The sequence below is a fragment of the Ambystoma mexicanum genome, chromosome 11 (genome assembly GCF_040938575.1).
Source record: "Ambystoma mexicanum isolate Mex_15411 chromosome 11, UKY_AmexF1_1, whole genome shotgun sequence".
Classification (NCBI taxonomy): Eukaryota; Metazoa; Chordata; class Amphibia; order Caudata; family Ambystomatidae; genus Ambystoma; species Ambystoma mexicanum.
In genome coordinates this window covers 390,436,647-390,449,782 of record NC_090934.1, presented here as the reverse complement: position 1 = coordinate 390,449,782, position 13,136 = coordinate 390,436,647, and the positions used below count along the sequence as shown (strand labels likewise).

The following is a 13,136-nucleotide window of genomic DNA, read 5'->3' as shown; positions in this document are numbered from 1 at the left end:
TTAGAATCCCCCAATTCAGTGTAGGATAACCCGTTCTCAGCTATACAAGTAAGGTATGTATGACTTTTTGCAGAAACAGTTAAACACACAGTCAGAGGGTAAGAAGAGTCATTAGGGAGCCAAGACAGCCAATGTCAATTGAGCAAACTCTAGGGGAGCTGAGGCACTTCTTGAAGATTAGCTCAAAAGTCTTGCACACCGTTAAAGAGTTTGTTGTAAAATAAATCAGTCTTGGGTCACAAGCTGGGAGGCTTGTGAAGGGCAAAGCTGCAAGCAACTCTGCAAAGGCAGCAAATGCAAGTCTCAACTAAGAGCAAGCAAGTAAGCTACACATAACAAGAGGTAAGTACCCCTTAGTTCACAGTACCTTAAGTCTGAAGAAAAGGTTCTAGCTGGCTTCTGTACCTGTTCTAGTTCCTGCAGATCCTGTTGTTCCTGGGCTTCAGTCGTGCGGACAAGAGGGAGGATGTCTGGGTTCGAAGGGCAGCGGCAGCAATGAGCAGAATTCAGAACAGCAGCACTTCACGGTTTCAGCTACTCGTAATAGAACCACCACGGTTCTTGGACACCTTGTGGACTTTCCTTGCTTCTGGGGTCCAGCACTCTATTGAGGTGGCTCAGGCTTGGTTAGTCCGGAGGATCTTTCTTGAGCTCGGGTCCGGCGTAAAAGGCAATGCACTAGATTCTGGTGTTCCTGTCCCCTGGCACTCGGTTCCTGCAGCAGCAATGACGTACAGCCAGCAGAGACAGGGGTTCCAATCAAGTTATATTTGGGGCTGATTGGTCCTACCAACCCAAGGGGAGAAGTCGTCCTTACACGGCTTTTCTAGTCGATTAGGCCTTCCTTGCAAAAGACCTTGCCTTTTATACAAGTTTATCCCATGAATTCCCAGCCTGTGTCACTCACACACCCGAGTGGCTGTCCTCCAAGGACAGCCAGCCAATCACCTTTGGGTGCACTCCTGTAACCAAGGAGACGAAGCACAGGGAGTTTCTGGAACCTCCCTCACTTCCTGCCCTGCCAGACACGCTGGAGCCAGAGGCGGGCTTCAGCAGTGAACCGCCAAAGACAAAACGAACAAAGGGCCCAAAGCTGGTTCGGCGCGCAGAGTAAATCTCAAGAAGGACCTTTCCAACAAGAAATGGCGAAAAAAAGAAGACTGGGGCCATTTTGACAAAATGGGCACCCATGGGTGCAATACTGCAGCTGAGGATCCAGTCTGCAGTAAAAACACACAATGGTAGGAACAAGTAAATCACTGCCACCAGCCATTAATTGTAGAAAGGGTAACAAAAAAATGATACATGAGAAGGTAGACAAAGGGGATACTAAGTAACCCCTCCAGCACTCTATGTAAGATAGTGTGTGCTAGGTCTACAAAGAGAAAAAGTAAGTAAATTCAATTTCACTTCACTACTCTTGGAAACAGTAGTTTATCCAAGAGAAGGTATTTAAACCTTAGCAGAAATCCACTGAAGGTGCTGTGTGTCACAATGTAAAAGGATGATGCCTATGGAGTTTGTCAGGACTCCAAAACCAAAAGAAACAGAAACACAGGGTTAAAATCCAATAAAAACAAATGAGAGTAGGGAAAAGGTCTCACTCTCTCCAGGATGAAAATTAAAAGTCCTAAAATCCAGTAAAAAAACTGGGGGTCTCTAAGGTAGAAGGGAATTAGCACATTTCTGAGAATTTTCCCCAACAGTCATACACGTATTGAATCACTGTACTGTCATGGTGCACGTTTCCCCAAGTCCATCTGAAGGACCCTGTTGAATATGGAAAGGGAAATCGCAGTACCCTTGGGGTAACCTTGTATATTTCCACCTTTTACTTTCTATATGAAAACAAAGTTGTCTTGTGACTTCATGAAAGGGGATTGAGAAGAATGCATTCTCTAAAATCGATCCCTGAAATGATTATCTAGGGGTGAGATGTTACAGAGCATCGTAACAAGGTTTGGAACGAATGGGAATTCTGCCTCTACAATATTGTTTAGGGAGCAATAATCCCGAAATCTCCACGATCGCCCTCATCGCTTTTTTTACTGGGTACACAGCCATGTTCAAGTGGATTCTGGAGGCACCAAGATTCCCTGTTGCACTAATGCGGGAACAGTTTCAAAAATACCCTCACCTGCTTCCTTGGACATGGGATGTTGTTTCACTCTCAGTAAAATTGCTCCTGGCTTTAGTTTGCCCTTAACTGCCCCAACTCTTTTTAATAGATCAACACCATATGGACTGCTGGTCCACAGTGCACATGGCACCTGTGCCAAATCATCTTCAAGAAATTGTGTCTTTTTTATCAGGAAAATTCTCTGTGGTACTTCCCTGTTCTCAATTTTCACCCAATAATTAATGTTTATGAAGAACACCACTTCGTCGTCTGAGTGATCATCTGGAAAAAACTTCATCCGTCAAGTCAGTCTGTGTCCCTCGTCTAGGGCCATCACTGCCTGCCATGCTTTTCCCCTTGTCATCAATCCAGTGGAGTATTAGTCTCTGGCCCATCACCAAAACTGCTTCCAAGTCTGATGGGAACCTCTGGTCAGAACAAAAGTTCTGCAGGTATTCACAATATTTTGCCCTGTATGCCAGGAAGTCATGCTAGCAGAAAATGTACCCCATATTGGATAGCACCTCAATGTCTGTGGGCTGTAGTGCGCTCTACAAATCCCAAAAATAAAAATAAAATAAATACTTCAGGATCCATGGGCACGCCCCTTCTATGCTGTCTGAGCACAAAATGCTAACACAAACTCTTGTGCATTCATGTAATGAATCCCTGGAGTGGAGCACACTATACCCTGATCAGTAAATGAGACAGTCATGTTGAGCATACGCATCATGTCCCTTCCCATTATATTTGGTGTCGTCTGGCGGGAACACAATAGTGGCATAGTGAGATTGTATTCTCCAATAGTAATGGGCAATTCGTCAGTGAATGGTACCAAATTTGTAGCCCCAGAAAAACCTTGCACATTCATGGAAATGCCCGACATTGGGTATCTCCCCTCCCCAACACAGGATCTGGTCGCCCCAGTTACTACGGAAAGGCAGAATGGTTTGTCATCTATGGTCACGCCGACTCATGGCTCCTCTTGAGGGTCAGGTGGAACCGATAGGATTGAACACATCAAGTCTGTCTGTGGGCTGTCCTATTCGATCGGCCACTCAACCTTCCGCACTGCGGGATGACTCGGTTCACGAATGATTGGGTATCTGGTCCTCATGGGTCATTCCGTACTCCTTTAGGCTTGCGGCAGAAAAAAGCAATATAGTTCTGAGGGCATTGGCCAACCATCCTATGCTACCAGATGTAAAGGAGGGTTGGGAAACCCCTAGGTAAGCAAGAGGACAGGCCAGGGGAAAATCCCACGCCCAAAAAACAGATTCCAAAAATGTGAAAAAGACCCATATTTTTTAACAAAACCCATATAAAACATGGACAGGTGTGGACATCAAAACTATCTCGGCCCTCTCGAATAACTCCAAGCTTGACAATGGCTTAAAAATGAAGATTACATCACAACTGGCGTGCCAAATTCATGATCATAGAAACCTAAGGTGGGAAGGTATTAGTTAGGGGAATCAACATTCCATCGGGGTTAGTACGCTCATTAGCTGCTCTCTATCTGGTAGCTCCGCCAGAGACCACCCACTAAACTGATACAGATAAAAGCATGTCATCATAATACAATCCCAATGGCCATTGCAGCATTTATAGATGAGCGTTAAAGGTGGGTAGGGATTGGTCAGTGGCGTCTTGCTCAGTCTTGAGCAACAATAGAACTTGATGAGAATGGCACCACAGTGCTAATAAGGTTACCATTTTTGATTCACAAGCCAGGACGTTTAGCTTTCAACCCTGCAATACCTTGCATCTTTTGCCCTGAGAACTGGATGGGAACGAAGGTCTTAGCCTCACTGTCCCTGAATCTAATGAATAGGCATCATCTTCTAACTGTAGGTCAGGTTTGTGGAGACCACGTTTTGGGATATTCTGCTCAGCATTTACTAGGATCTTAGCCCTTATTAACGCACTACCTTCCCCGGCCTCTAGAGACTTGTTCGGGCTACTTTCTTCTGAATATTAAGACTTAATTAATGGGAATCTGACCTTCCAGCAATGTTCGTTTCTTTGCTGAATCTGAAAGGACATGCCTGGGTACTGTTATAGTCTGTTCTCTTGGGTGTCTAGCCAAACCTTTCCTTCCACGATAACCTTGGCAAGGCATGTGCACCTATTGTCTGAGCTGTTCAGATTTGTCTTTGCTAACTCAGCGAACCAGGTCCCTCTGCAGCTTCGAGGATTCTTGAGGACTCTGTTTCACCCAAATGTGGCTGCACCGTACATCTTGGTTACAATGGCTGTTCATTCTTGCTATATTTCTGCGTTAAGCAAGCTTTGTGTGTTCTTGTGCATCTTGTGTTTCAGCCTATATAAGGTATGTGTTTTCTAACCTATTTAATGGAAGCCTATTGTTCATGCCCAAGTGTAGTTTGACCTAGTGTTTGTGTATCTTTGTGGTGGACGTGTATGTGCTTTGTGTACAACGCACCTATGTGCGCCAGTGTTTAGCAGTGATGTAATTTGCTTTCATCATCTTGGTCACAGCATGTTCATATCCCCATACCCTGCAGATTTAGCTCTTCAGGGTTCCCTCCAGGGTAGTTTGGTCACACCGAGTACCGTCTCTCACACATGCGGTATCGGTGGCGGGGAGGAGTCCGATGTCATAAGTGATACGCACCTTTCTTTTCTGTAACATCGAGACAGGGTAGGGGCGGACATAATGGATGACATTTATATGCCCATCAACATCTGGTACTAGTGGGACTAGTCTCAATGCCTTATCGAGGATCCAGCCACTCAGAGCCTTCGGTAGTGTACATGGACTGCCCAGTGGACTGAGCAGCTCATTCGTAGGCTACCTCACCAGAACCTTCGTCATGCCCAGAACTTGGTGGTCTCCTGCTTGTGCCATGTAACCTTCTCCCTGAATTCCACCTTCGCATCATCAAGGGAAGCTGTCCTGCAGCAGCTTCAGCGACTGAAAAGCCACTGAAAAGCCACTGGTCGCTGCCTGCAAATAGTGCAACCCCAGGGCACCTCTCACTGGAACAAAAGACAGAAGACTGGGCTCCCAGCGACCCCCCCCCCCCAAGTTGGGGGTGGGAGGGGTCGTAAACATACATGTGCCTGCTCAGCCTCTACACCCCCACCCACCCGTCTTCTATAGGATAACATTGGGAACAAGTCCCTTTGTCTGTTAGCTCCCTTTGGATCTGTGTGAACACTTCGAATATAAAATACTGAATGCAAAAATGCAGATTTACGTTTCTGATTTGTGCAATTATATGCGGGGGAACCCCCCCTGCAACCCCCATTACCCCTTTACATAATCAATTACCCTTACTGAATCCCCCAGCCCCCCCCACATAGAATTACAGTGAAAAATCGGAAAAAACATGACGCATTTTTGCACTCAGTATTTTATATTCGAAGTGTTCAAAGCACCCATACACTCCCTTTTACTCACCTTTGGTCGTCAAACCTGGGTCGGGTATCCTGCCCCTGGGTTATTCTTGGGTCTGAAAGAGGGAGAACTTATCTGTCTTCTGGTAAATTGTTGCTTGTAACCAATTGCCACCAAAAACCTACTGCAACCTTTTCAGAGAACATACCTGTGGGAAACCTGTATAGGAACCTCTGACTTTGTGGCACGAGTCCCCATACGTCTTACGGTTGGGCTTCTATAGAAATAGATATCGTGTTTAGTTCCCATCATTTTACTACATCTGCATGACTTGTCTGCATTATCTGGTTAAGTTATTTGATGATGTATATTAAGTGAATTTAATGGTGATTGTATATATTTGCATTATAGAGTTGTGTGAGAATAGTACCTACTACTTTCATTTTTCAGTGTGTTCTAAAGGATTGAATAAATAATTTTTTATAAACGGACTGTCAAAGCTAAATTATTGTGCGTCATTCTGTGTGGGCCTACTGAGGGCTCCTGACCACACTCACTCTCCAGAACTAAGCCTTGGCTGCTCGCCATTAAAACCTTGATTTGGTTTTGGCTAAACTCACAGAGCTCCCTGTTCACCATAACTGGGGCAGCCGGTCGGCCACTAAAATCGGTCCACCAGGCCAGATTTTAGAAATCCATTTCAACACTGGATAAAAACAAATGATGAAACACGACCACCTTAATCCCAAACTGACAGAGGGAACAGAAGGGGTGAGAACCATAATAAAAGTGACACGCGTCAATTCTCAATCCACGGATAAGCAATAGAGGGGGCTAGAAATTACCACATGAAGGCCCTACCATCACCTAGCGGAAACAGATGGATAATCACCAATCACTTTGTCTCTGAATCCGTTACAAACTCGCAAAGTCATTCAATGAATCTTAAAATCAAAATGGTGCTGTAAAAAAAGTTGGTTACAAAAGGTGCAAATGTCAGTTTCATTAAATACAAGTTATTTTGAATCCAATTTCATGGGACCAGGATCCTGGTGTCAATATCTTCACATTATGTGGGTCGGAATCAAGCATTTTTGCCTACTTGCGTATTTTCGATTCTCAATAAATTCTGCCATCAACTTACAAGAACATACATTTTGCCCAGTACACTCCCCATGAGAAGAAAATCAGAAACATTTCTGGTTGCCTCACCGTGCGACAGCAAAACGACAGCATTACATTCCCGACCCCACAGAGTTGACTAACCTCGATTACGTTGGAGACGAGGTATGGCAAGGTTTTATTAACTTTGATTTTCTCACTGTTTTCCTTGATTTTATCTTTCATGGCCTGTAGCTCATGTGTCACACGGAGCACCTCACTCTTCATTATCTAAAAGAGAGCAAAGACATGGGAGCATTGCATATCAACATTGGGTCAAATATGGAGTCACATGGTAGCACTACAGCAAACGCATACCAAAGAACTCACACACATGTAGGACTTTACAGCCAAAACTGCATTCGGTATGCATCCATGGGAGGTGGGGGAAAGTGAAGGCCATGGTATATAGTCCCAATTATCATGGTAAACAAGGAAAATTGAGACATGGCCACACGAGAGCTAAACCTCTTGAAACTATTCCTTCCACTCACCTTGATCTCACTGTCCAGCAGGCGTGTGCGCTGGATAATTTCCTCTGTGGACATCTTAAGAACTTCTTCACCCAAGCCATCTTGCTGTAAAAAACAGAAATACATATACATTTGTACTGGCAGAAATAAAAGCAGGACTGGGTCTTCTCCCACTCCAGCATGTGCCAAAACCATGTATTTTACATGACAGCCCACCCTATTCTCTTCACCACGCAGGTCGGTCATCCTCTCTACTCCTTCGCCCAAATGCCAGTTTACTGTAACTTGGGCTCACTGAACTTCACAATTTCAAGACGAGGAACAGGACAACTATCTTAACAACCAAATAGTAAAGTAAGTTAAAGAAACATTGAAGTATAACAATAACATTTCCAAAGTGCACCAGACAACCGTCACATGAAAAAGTTGAAGTGTTTTATTTTGTGCTTGCTGCCACAGTCCTGTAGGGGAATAACCCTCCAAAACAGGTTTTAGCATTACCCAATTATAACAGTACCCAATAATTGCTATTTTTTTAGCAACCTTTTTTGTATCTAAAGCATAACAGACGGGCCATTGAAACATTGCACAGGTTAAATGATCCTTTGCACACTTTTTAACTTTGGCTCTACATGCACAATGCTGCTTTTGAAGCCTGAAAATGGCAAATAGAGGTTTTGGAAGGATCGGAAATCTGTTGTCTGGTTACAGGCACAGGCGCTTGATTCTAAAGCTCTATATAAACAAACATTTTGGAAGGAAGGAAGGAAGGAAGGAAGGAAGGAAGGAAGGAAGGAAGGAAGGAAGGAAGGAAGGAAGGAAGGAACCCTTCCGATAAGATTTTGAGGTGGTAGTTTGAGAGTAAATGCATTTACAAGAGAGTAAAAATGAGTTGTCTCCTTTGCTAGAAAGTAAAAAGTATGTGTCATCCAGATGACGCATGCAAAAAGTTAACTGTATGGGAACATTCTCACGCGATAGCTATCCACAATGTGACAAAAAAAGCAGGCGTCGATCACAATTAAATAGATAAAGCACAGCGTGCAGTAGCACAAGCACCCTCTCAGCAGTGGAAAAGATTAGAACGAACTTCGAGGTTCCCTTGCATGTAACGAATCTCATGGTCAAATGCTGGCTGGGCAGTTAGCCTTGCACTCTTCAGGAGTTAGTAGACTGCATGAACCACTACATAAAGTTAAATACCTTTCTGGACTACCTTTACTGGGACATGTCTTGCTTGGTTTTATTCCAGTTACAAACGGAAGTCTTTTAGTCTTGTAGTGAATCAAATTTCAGCAAGGGCACTGCTGTTGCTGAACTTTTACAGTACCAGTTACCACATTGGTTCCAAGTTAATATTGGTGGATGTTTAACCCCTTAAATGCCAAGGACGAGGTATCTCATCAGCATTGCTTAACTCTGGTGGGGGGCACCTCACCCCCACCTGTTGCAGCGCCGATTTCCCCGACCCCCAGGCAGTAAAGGGGAGGACTTAACCCTTCCATGCCTGGGGGTCGAGGGAGTTGCAGTGATGACGACGGCGCATGCTATGCTACGTGCACCAACGTCATCAGGAAGTGATGTTTACATGCTTCAGCAAGCATGTAAACATCACAGCCACGCTTTGTGTTATGCTCTGGCCGTTGTTTCTAGGCCGCTTTCCTTGAGTGAGGGCTCGTTGGAAAGGGTGACTCTCCCCTTTCCAACAAGCCCTCAACCAAGGAGCTTGCTGGTCGAGGATCGTTCGATCCTCGACCAGCAATCACCACTGACCCACCAGGTAATTGATTTTGGAAATGTCCCTCCACCCCACACCAGGCTAAACAGCACCCACCCAAAAGAAAATGCCATGTTTTGCCTTCTTTGGGGCCGGATGGGTGCCGTTTGGCACCCATTTGCTCCCAAGGAAGGCAGCAAGAAAAAGAACAAAATTCCAAAAAGGCACTCTCTGCGGCATTGGGGGGCCTGCCCTGTGGGCCAGCCCCCCCCCAGAAATATCCCCAGCAAGGGGCACATTTGTGCCGCTTCCCTGGGGGGTGCAAAATGGTGCCACCCCAAGGAAGCAGCAAGGACCACTAGGCCACCAGGGATATGATCTTGGAGTGGGGGGGGCATGCCAATCAGCCCCCACCCCCTGAAAATGCCAACCAGATGGTATAATGTGGTTTTGCCTTTTTTGGGGACAAATTGGTGCAGTTATGCACCGATTTGCCCCCAAGGAAGGCAAACCAACATTATGCTCCACATATAGTGAAACGCTTGAGGGTATCAGGGGGCTGGCCCCGTGCCTGCCCCCTTCGGATTTCCCCCCATACCCCTCCGCAGCCCTCTCCCTCCAAGGATGGAAAGACCCTTGCTGCTTCCTGGGAGGGGGGGGAAATGGGGGTTCTGGACCCAATTTGCCACCCCTGGGAAGCAGCAAGGACCAATAGGCCCCAATATATGATCTCGGGGGGTGGGTTCCCCATGTGCCCTCCCCGGCCAATCCACCCCCCACCACCTAAAAATGCTAGAAAGCTGGCATAATATTGTTTTGCCTTCTTTGGGGGCAATTTAGTACTTTTTAGCACCCATTTGCCCCCAAGGAAGGCAAACAATTTAGGGCAATTTTGCCAGAGGAACAATGGGGGCATCAGGGGGCTGGCCCTATGCCTGTAGGGCCATTCCCCTTGGGAATCTCCCTATGGTGGGGCGGATTGAGTGCCTGGTCCCATTTTGCCAACCCTGGGAAGCAGTAAGGAGCACTAAGCCACCTGTGAAACGATTTTGGGGCTGGGGGCTGTTTAGCCCGTTACAGTACCGCTGGCCGCCCTGAAACCCTGGCAGGCCCACGTTAGAGCTTTTCCCTACGGGGAGGGATGGGGACCCTGCCGGGGCTACCAGGGACCACAGTTGGGATGTGTGATGGTCGACCCACATGGGAGACAGGTGCCAAGCCGGAAGGCAGCACCCCCGGCCATCCTGGAGCTCTGGCGGTGGCGTGTAACAGCTTTGACCTTCGGGGAGGGATGGGGACCCTGCCTGGGCTCCCTGGGACCTTTTGGAGGTACCATTTTTATTGCGACACCCTATGTGGGAAGGTAGGACATTTGTTGTTTTCTCTTGGTTTTCATACATTTCCTACTGCACTTTTTTACATAACTCTTTAATTTCCCAAATGTGACCTACATTTAGTTGCTGCTTTAGGCACTGTACGCACATCCTGCGCAAGTCACCTATCCTTCAAAAGGTATGCCTGTGCCCCTTCAAAAAAAATGTATTCTTGCCATTCTTCATCAGATTAGTTTTCCTCATTTTCAAATGCCAAGTAGGTCTGTTGAGGCCGTCAGCATAAACCTCCTGTGTACCATGGCTCCGTTCTTGGCTTGTGGCATTGCTGGTTTTGTGAAACATTACGAAAAATGTGTGATTTCCTAACTAGAAGAGTCATGGGGAATGTAGCAGTGCATTGCTTTTCTCAATATTCACAGAAGCCATTACTTTACAAGTCCAACCATGTCCAGTAATTTTTCCAATTATTTCCCTAACGATGGGATTTTTAGCTACATAGTTGTTGCTTGACCTGCGCAAATGACCCCTTCCTGTACTTGGAATTTTTACTACTTCTCAGAAATGTATGCCTTTCTGTCTTCCCATTCAGATTTCCTCTTCCATTCCGTCCAAGCATGTCCTATTGAGAAAAAAAAGGGAAAAAAAAACACCTAGCTCTCACAAAACTGATGCTAACCTTATAAAAAAATGTGTTTTTTTTGTTTCCACTGAACCTGTTCTTGAAAGTTTACTTAGAAAATTGGTGAATTCAGAACATATTTGTTCCGAGGGAAAAAAAAAAAGAAAAAAAAAAAAAAGAAAAAAATCACAGGCTTCATTGTACCTCATTTTATTGCCATTTTCTGGGAAAAAACAACCTTGTCACTTTTCTGTTATTTTCTCACACCACACTACAGCAAATTTGGAATCCTTGGTGGGGTTATGACCACCTGCATGTGGGAGGAAAAGGGTGCAAATTTGGCCGGCACATCGCTTGTGACAGAAAAAGTTACTAGGGATTGAATGAGACATACCAAAATGTCCAAAAAAGGGTTCAGCACTGGGAACAAACACCCTCAGCAATTAAGGGGTTAAACTACACATCCATACTCACCTCAAAACCATATGAGATATGGGTGAGTATTTTACACACTTTATAATTATAGTGTGCATTAAAAAAAAAGATTGCAAAATGTATGCGACAGGCAACCAAAACATGAAAAAACTTGAAAATGAATAGAACACATTAGAAAGAAAACAGTAATTATTTATTGTAGTTAGTCAAAATGACTTCTTAAAAATCATCTACACAAAACAATACATTGGAGTGCCTCACTGTAGGCTACTCCCCCCCTTTCCCCACTGTGGGATTGGGTGTGAGTCTGTTCCTTGCTAACCTGATGACTACAGCTACCAGAAGTCCTTGCAGCAGAATCCTCACTAAGTGGTAACACCTGCACTTGCTGTGAGCTGCAAGTTAAGACAGCCTCCCTGATGACGTGTATTGGCACAGAAACCGGTCGGAGGAGAACACCTGTGGCTGGGAAGGTTTACTGTGCAGGGAACTGGAGTGCGCCCATCTCCTCTTTTTTTCAACACATTTGTAAGTTTTCTGAAGGGTGGAATCTTCAGAAATCTAATAGGGTGCTGCACCGGGGTAATTTATGCCCAACTTTGGAGTGCCTCACTGTAGGCTACTCCCCCCCTTTCCCCACTGTGGGATTGGGTGTGAGTCTGTTCCTTGCTAACCTGATGACTACAGCTACCAGAAGTCCTTGCAGCAGAATCCTCACTAAGTGGTAACACCTGCACTTGCTGTGAGCTGCAAGTTAAGACAGCCTCCCTGATGACGTGTATTGGCACAGAAACCGGTCGGAGGAGAACACCTGTGGCTGGGAAGGTTTACTGTGCAGGGAACTGGAGTGCGCCCCTCTCCTCTTTTTTTCAACACATTTGTAAGTTTTCTGAAGGGTGGAATCTTCAGAAATCTAATAGGGTGCTGCACCGGGGTAATTTATGCCCAACTTTGGAGTGCCTCACTGTAGGCTACTCCCCCCCTTTCCCCACTGTGGGATTGGGTGTGAGTCTGTTCCTTGCTAACCTGATGACTACAGCTACCAGAAGTCCTTGCAGCAGAATCCTCACTAAGTGGTAACACCTGCACTTGCTGTGAGCTGCAAGTTAAGACAGCCTCCCCGATGACGTGTATTGGCACAGAAACCGGTCGGAGGAGAACACCTGTGGCTGGGAAGGTTTACTGTGCAGGGAACTGGAGTGCGCCCCTCTCCTCTTTTTTTCAACACATTTGTAAGTTTTCTGAAGGGTGGAATCTTCAGAAATCTAATAGGGTGCTGCACCGGGGTAATTTATGCCCAACTTTGGAGTGCCTCACTGTAGGCTACTCCCCCCCCTTTCCCCACTGTGGGATTGGGTGTGAGTCTGTTCCTTGCTAACCTGATGACTACAGCTACCAGAAGTCCTTGCAGCAGAATCCTCACTAAGTGGTAACACCTGCACTTGCTGTGAGCTGCAAGTTAAGACAGCCTCCCTGATGACGTGTATTGGCACAGAAACCGGTCGGAGGAGAACACCTGTGGCTGGGAAGGTTTACTGTGCAGGGAACTGGAGTGCGCCCCTCTCCTCTTTTTTTCAACACATTTGTAAGTTTTCTGAAGGGTGGAATCTTCAGAAATCTAATAGGGTGCTGCACCGGGGTAATTTATGCCCAACTTTGGAGTGCCTCACTGTAGGCTACTCCCCCCCTTTCCCCACTGTGGGATTGGGTGTGAGTCTGTTCCTTGCTAACCTGATGACTACAGCTACCAGAAGTCCTTGCAGCAGAATCCTCACTAAGTGGTAACACCTGCACTTGCTGTGAGCTGCAAGTTAAGACAGCCTCCCTGATGACGTGTATTGGCACAGAAACCGGTCGGAGGAGAACACCTGTGGCTGGGAAGGTTTACTGTGCAGGGAACTGGAGTGCGCCCCT

At 46.0% G+C, this 13,136-nt stretch overlaps 1 protein-coding gene across 1 annotated transcript in view; it reads right to left on the bottom strand.

Moving 5' to 3' along the window:
• PSMC3 (proteasome 26S subunit, ATPase 3) overlaps window positions 1-13,136 on the bottom strand; it is a 226,388-nt gene that overhangs the window by 143,501 nt on the left and 69,751 nt on the right. Inside the window, exons 2-3 of the mRNA XM_069623108.1 lie at window positions 7,139-7,222; window positions 6,750-6,875 (exon numbers count right to left, since the gene is read on the bottom strand). Coding sequence (XP_069479209.1) covers window positions 6,750-6,875; window positions 7,139-7,222 — 210 coding nt within the window. The remainder of the gene's footprint in view (window positions 1-6,749; window positions 6,876-7,138; window positions 7,223-13,136) is intronic.